The sequence below is a fragment of the Cupressus sempervirens genome, chromosome 3 (genome assembly GCF_028749045.1).
Source record: "Cupressus sempervirens isolate cs-2001-9-10 chromosome 3, ASM2874904v1, whole genome shotgun sequence".
In the NCBI taxonomy this organism is placed as follows: Eukaryota; Viridiplantae; Streptophyta; class Pinopsida; order Cupressales; family Cupressaceae; genus Cupressus; species Cupressus sempervirens.
The window spans coordinates 581,926,777-581,933,643 of record NC_143120.1 but is presented as its reverse complement, the minus strand read 5'-3'; the positions used below and the strand labels follow the sequence as shown (position 1 = coordinate 581,933,643).

The 6,867-nt window shown below is 33.7% G+C and overlaps 1 protein-coding gene across 1 annotated transcript; it reads left to right on the top strand.

The window, feature by feature from the left end:
- Nucleotides 1-2,400: 2,400 nt before the first annotated feature.
- Nucleotides 2,401-6,226, top strand: LOC149567757 (polygalacturonase At1g48100-like). The gene is made up of 8 exons (XM_089817508.1): nucleotides 2,401-2,851; nucleotides 3,121-3,249; nucleotides 3,331-3,486; nucleotides 3,679-3,723; nucleotides 3,815-4,022; nucleotides 4,412-4,493; nucleotides 4,586-4,694; nucleotides 5,580-6,226. Exons 1-8 carry the CDS (start codon nucleotides 2,633-2,635, stop codon nucleotides 5,970-5,972), a joined length of 1,341 nt encoding a protein of 446 aa, XP_089673634.1. The 5' UTR covers nucleotides 2,401-2,632; the 3' UTR covers nucleotides 5,973-6,226.
- The last annotated feature ends 641 nt before the right edge of the window (nucleotides 6,227-6,867 follow it).

The following is a 6,867-nucleotide window of genomic DNA, read 5'->3' as shown; positions in this document are numbered from 1 at the left end:
TAAATTAGGTCTTTGGACTCTAATTTGCAAATAGTTTTTTCCTCAAATTTGATTTTTTCCTAACATAGACAAATGTATAGTCAAAATTCACTAAAATGACCACTCTAATGCAATGTTGAGGTCCTTTTTTGTTCAAGACACCCCCACAAGAATGATGATCCAAGATCAAAATGGTAGCCCTCCAAAAGATGAAGCGAAATGCTCTCCAATGGCTATGCAAATGAATGTTCCTATGGCTTTGATACCATGTAAGAATATGTCTGAAGCTCTTATATCATTTAAGAATTTTTCTAAGGCAAGAATTAAATGCCAAGATCTAGAAGCTCAAGAGATAGCACAAGAGAGATAGGTAAATGATGATCAATTGATTTAATCGGTAATGATCAAGAGTACAATGCTGATGCCCTATTGATTTACAATGAGAAGTGCCTAAATATAAAGGCAATCAAGATGGCTAGGAGTATCACACAAAGAGAGGTGTGAGACAACATATGCTCAAATAAAGTGCAAACTCTTGTATGTTTATATGACAACTAATATGAAAATGCATTATCTTAAGTAAACTTAAATAAAACATAAATAGTAAATACTTATTTACACCAACATAAATGAGCCAATATAATTCTCTATAAATTTTTTTTCAATTATCCTAACCTTTAAGTTCTAAAATATTTATCATCCTTTAAAAAAATTATATAAAGAGAAGCTATTCCCTTTCAATTTTAAATAAATACCTAACATAATATTTTATGATATCTCATATTAAATATGACGAATTATATCAAATAAATCCACTTGGATGATCTATGTGATTCTTAAAATAAAGAGAACATTGCGTCGAGATGGTATTCGATTGGTTAATTTGTTGAGACAGCCAGAAAGTACTGAGACCCACCGATACCCTAAGTCTTAACTGCTGACTCTTGCTTTCTTCTTTACCGTCGCCTCTGTCAATTGCTCACCATATTCCAATTACTTAGCATTCTCTTTTTTTTCAACTTACCTGACATTACAGAATATATTGCAGAATCCTCGGATGAAGGGTTTTCTGATGCGACTAATCATCACTCACACACTCCCACTGCAACCAGTTAAGAACACTATTCTCCAGTCTTACACTTTGCTTTGCAAGCTGCAGGGAAAACATAGAATTTGTTCAAGCTTTTAACGACAATTTTGGTGGTGGATCGGATTTTGGCTATCCTGCAGTTGCTCCAGATTGTCACTGATAAAGTGTAGTTTGAGCTCTCAGAGTAGTTACTGTAAAATATGGGCTTTATTTTACTGCATTCACATGACAAACCTAAGCCCAAAGTTGGAATACAACGTATCCTATTTCTGACTCTATTCGTTGTTCTCAATTACCATTTAATATTAGTCTACACAATCGCTTTTGCAACTATATTTACACCGGGAAAAGAGACCAGTGGAACTGCAATAGTTTTTTAATAAGCAACTATTGGAGCGCTTTTTGTCTTATACATATAAATTAGTTTCGCTAATTATGGTTATATACATGCACATAATTAGCCAATCAGAGTGACCTATAATGATGCATAAGGATAGATTGTTCAAAGGCGGGTGTAATGCTATTTGAAAACACAATGTGGAAACACGAAAGCATCTAAGTTATTATTCAAATAAAGTATGCATGTGATAGATTACACACTTCTAACTAAGAGGGTTGTAGAATAGACAAATTGGAAAGGAAAGTGTTACATCCACTTCAATGATCTACAAGGAGAAGCAGTATGAGATTATAGGTTTGGCGGAATGCTTGATGAAATCTTAAATAGATAACACTAAAAATAAATGAATGAACACAAAGAATAGATATAACGATAATGATAAAAATTGAAAAGAAAATGCATGTTTAGAACAAATATTAAAATATAAAAAACAAAAAGTAAATATTACTCACAACAATATTAATAAGATTGAATGAATGGCACAACTAAATACAAGTAGAAAATTCTCAACACTCCAGAACTTTGTAAACTTCCAAAAATATTTTTTCAGAAATGACCAAAATACACCGACACTTGAGCTCCCTCTAAGATTTTTCAATTATCAACATTAGATATGGACATAGATGATGAAAAGGAACAAGCCACAACACTAGGCACTTTGTGAAGCATGCGAGTGCACGAGAAAGAGTTTGTAATGGATGAGAAGTGGTGGCGTGAGTGGTCTGGTAAAAGCAGGTAATGCGCCAATTAACATCAATATCGTGCATTCCGACTAGAAAAAGCAAAAAATATGCATTACGATGAATCAAGTAGTCCAGGATAGAATAGGATGTTTCGCCCGGTACAATCACACCATACTCGCTTAAAACAGATCAGAGGCCATTTCAATGTGACTACGTTATGTATAAAATTCATGAGTACCTATGAAAGGAAAAGCTTCGAGGCATACGTGGCTTTTGGGCCCAAACTCCATGTCCAAATAGTAAAAGACAAGGACAATCATTCCCTTACTTTTTAGCTTAAACCACTCCACTTCTCCCAATTTCTATATAACTCTGCATCCCCTTTGGTCTCCTACATCATTGCCTCTGCCTTATCTCAACTACACTGCTTTTGTTGTTTGTTGTTGTTGTTGTTTCACCCTGCATTTGGGTTCATAGAAAATGTTTCCTCCTGCAAGATTTAACAAGAATGTTGTGCTTGTTTTTATTATATTGTCTCTTATATCACATCATGTTGAGGGGTGCACTCGGAAAAACAAGAAGAAAAGCCATGGTTGTAATTCTGGGTCACCCGCGAAAGCACCAGACTATGGCCACTCCAATATCTTCGACGTCCTTTCTTATGGAGCCAAAGCTGACGGAGTCACTGACGATTCAAAGGTTCACATTTCTCTTTCCTAGTGTTTTTGTTCGACTACTTATGATTAGGCGAGATTACAAATGGAAAGTACATCTCTAATATAAACATTTCACAATAATTTCCAACAAAGTTTGAATCTTGAAAGTAAGAATAACACCATCGAATTTCATTTCATTTCACTTTTATCTTTCTTTAATGCTTTTAATTACCAGAGAACCTCAAACCACATGAATAATTAACAATAACTCTAATAGAAAATTGGACATTAATGACACGAATCATATTACAGGCATTTCTAGCAGCATGGCGAGACGCTTGCAGAGTGGAATCAGCAGTAGTGGAAGTGCCAGCGGAGTTCCGTTTCTTAGTGAATCCAATCGTATTCATGGGACCTTGCAAAGAGAGCATCATCTTTCAGGTACGTGGATCTTTTCTTGTCATGCATTTTTGAATATGATGAGTGAATGTGAGGCATAAAGCGTCTAATTGGTCATTTCAGATTGATGGAACAATTGTGGCACCAACAAAACGTTGGATGAGGAGCTCTGGTTTATTAGATTGGATACAATTCAAGAGGGTCCAAGGCGCCACCATTCAGGGAAATGGTCTTATTGATGGACGAGGAAGTGTTTGGTGGGGATTGTCTGACTATCAGGTGAAGAAATATGATAGTTCTTAAAAATCACATACTAAGGAACAAAATTATTCAGTTCTAATTATTTAACATTTTCAGCTTACAAATAAGTCATTAATATGTAATGCTTAGGTCAATTACATTGCAATCTCTTTCCTTTGCAAACCTTTCTGTGGTGCAAATTTATACTAACGCTAAGTGACCCAATTGCAGATAACAAGAAAACATCCAAAACCAGTGCCTGCCATTAAACCCACTGTGAGTAGTTTACCAACTTGTATGATTTCTATATATAAATCTGGACGTTCTTTCTTTATTCATACTTTTTGTTCCTTTCAAAACAATGCAGGCTATGAGATTTTATGGAAGTTATAATGTGAGTGTTCGGGACATAAAGATTCAAAACAGTCCACAATGCCACCTTAAGTTCGACAGCTGTTCTTCTGTGAGTGTCTCAAATGTCACCCTCTCCTCGCCCGCAAACAGCCCTAACACAGATGGTATACATCTCCAAAATTCTCAGGACGTTGAAATACATCATTCCACTATTGGCTGTGGTAATCATAATTTCAAATATTTTAATCTTCTTTCGTTTGGTTGTTGAAATAGGAATAAAAGATCAGGAATATGTTTTCTTATTTTTTTTCTTAATAAGAATACATAATATTCCTATCTTGTTTCTAAATTTAGCTTATATTCATTCTAAAAAATAGTTGTTCTTAAAATAACAATTCATAATTCTGATATACATTTCTATTTTCAATTCCTGTACCCACAACCAAACAGACTTATAATTGACCTATATAGCTATACCTAGTCCTTACTACTTTTATGGAATTAAAAAAGCATTTTTTTCCTTGCATATGCAACAATACCTGTTTTTACTGCTTTTAAGATATAACAAATGAAGATGGTATTTTAATATTTTAATATTTTTGCTTGGCAGGCGACGACTGTGTATCTATCCAAACGGGATGCAGGGATATCCGGGTTCATCACATCAACTGTGGTCCTGGCCATGGCATTAGGTGATTTTTTATTACACTTGAAAAGAGTAGATGAGCACAGCGATAATGAGTTTGCAAGCAAATGTTTATTTCTTGTCCGTTGCTATTTTCAGCATAGGAAGTCTGGGGAAGGACAAATCGAAAGCGTGCGTTTCCAACGTTACTGTGCACCATGTTTCCATTCAAGATGCTTTATTTGGCGTCCGCATTAAAACATGGCAGGTACAGTTGTATTGTTACAACTGGCACTAATTATTTTGGAAAATTTTACATTATTTGTGAGTTTAGTTGGTTGTTCAATATGGAATTAGAATTTATTGATTTATATTGGTCATCTTTTATAAGCTGATTGAGAGAGTACCTGTTTGTCAAAGTTATTTAAATTCAATCCTGACCTTTCCTATTATATTAATTTTCATTAGAGAGTTTTGAATTTCGATAGAGGATTATAGTGATATTTTCATTGTCTAAGAAATGATGAAATAATAACTAAGGGGTACTCTTTTTTTTAGATGTGAATCATTGTCATTTTTTTAAAACTTCATTTATTATTTTTTTTTCAAGAATTTTTTTGAATCTTAATGGATGAATATATTGATATTTCATTTACTAAGAAGTAAAGATTGAGGAGTATTCAATCTTCCAAAGTCATTTAAGACTTTGTTTATATCATTTTCTATAAAAAGAGTGTTGAATCATGATGGATAATTATTAATTCAGAATCAAAACCTAAAAGGATATCCATTCTCCCTAAGTCAACTAGAACACAATCTTAGACTCTTTCCTTCTATTATAAACTTTGATAATAGACTAAAGGTCAATAACTAAGGAATTTGCCCATTTCATAGAAGATTTTTGAATCTTGATAAATATAGTGAAAATAATATACCTTATCACTTATCAATTATTACTCAATCAACTGAATTATAATGCTTTAATTTAATAGTATTTTAAATACGTTATTTATAACATGTCAAAGACTTGAATCCGTATGTAGTTATGTTAGATTTGTGAAACGTGTAAAATGTATTTTTTGGGGATTGATTACATAGATAATAATAATAACTAGCTCCAGTTGTTAATATTATTGAGTTTTTATTTGTGCAGGGGGGGTCAGGATTTGTGCGAGGCGTGTCTTTCAACAACATAGAGGTAGGGAATGTGAAAATCCCGATAATGATCGATCAGTTCTACTGTGACAAAAGGGTATGTCACAACCAGACATCAGGTGTTGCAATATCAGACATCTCGTACAGTGAAATAAGAGGAACCTACGCATACAAAGCAGTGCACCTGGCATGCAGTGACACCATGCCTTGCACAGGCATTGATTTATCAGACATTGAATTGCATGAAGATGGTGTGGAGAGAGTTGAAAGCCCATTTTGTTGGAATACGTATGGCCAATCACAGGCTCCCACAGTGCCCCCTTTGCCTTGCTTGAATTCAGGCAGGCCTTTTAACAAAGCTCCCCTCCACATGACCCAAGACAAATGCTAGCAGTGTCTCTTTAGTCTTCAGTCTTCTCTCCAATAAAAATATGTCTATACAGCTAATACATATCCTCATGTAATTTATCATTCTTAACTCTTCCCATCTAATCATAATGCTCTGGTATTTCATGCGATGTATCACTTTTACCTCAATAATAAAAATACTAATAATGAGCCGTTGGAAGCCAGAGAAAAATGTTGGATTCCATGAAGTAGATTTACCTTGCAAATTTCGTAGCAAAATAGATGGCAAAGTTAAGGAAAGCCAATGTTGAGATATTAAACTTATGTGTGAATGTTCAATTTTTGAAAGTGTATAGAGGAAGAAGGAAAAAAATAATGCATTTGTTTTCAGCTTCTAGTACCTTTAGTATTTCATTAAATTTCTTAGGGTCCGTTTAGTTTGTGGAATTGAAGAAATTAAGATTTCTACACTTCTCTATTTAGCCAAATCAAGGTTTTGCAAATCTTGATTCTTATTTTGAGGATTTTATTTGAATTTCATTTGTTTCACTTGGAAGATAACTAGGCAGATACATTTTTATCCATTTGGTTCTTCATATTAGAATTTAAATTTGAACAAACCAAGAAATATTAGATTGACAAAGTAGGAGGAATTGTATTTAACTTATCATTATGGTGGGACCCTCCACATTTGATTTAGACTACAGTTTATTAGATTTCAATTATGTGCAACAACAATAAATGTTTCTTTGAGTAGATTACACTATGGTGCAACAACCATTGAATTATTTTCATCGTGAATCAGTTCTCAATCAAGCATGTAGCAACATTTGACACTTGAATCTTGCTTTGATTCTTTCAATTCCTTAATACTTTAATTATGCAGGGAAATGCCGAACGTCAAAAATAGTCTATTTTCATTTTATCAACTTCCTAAA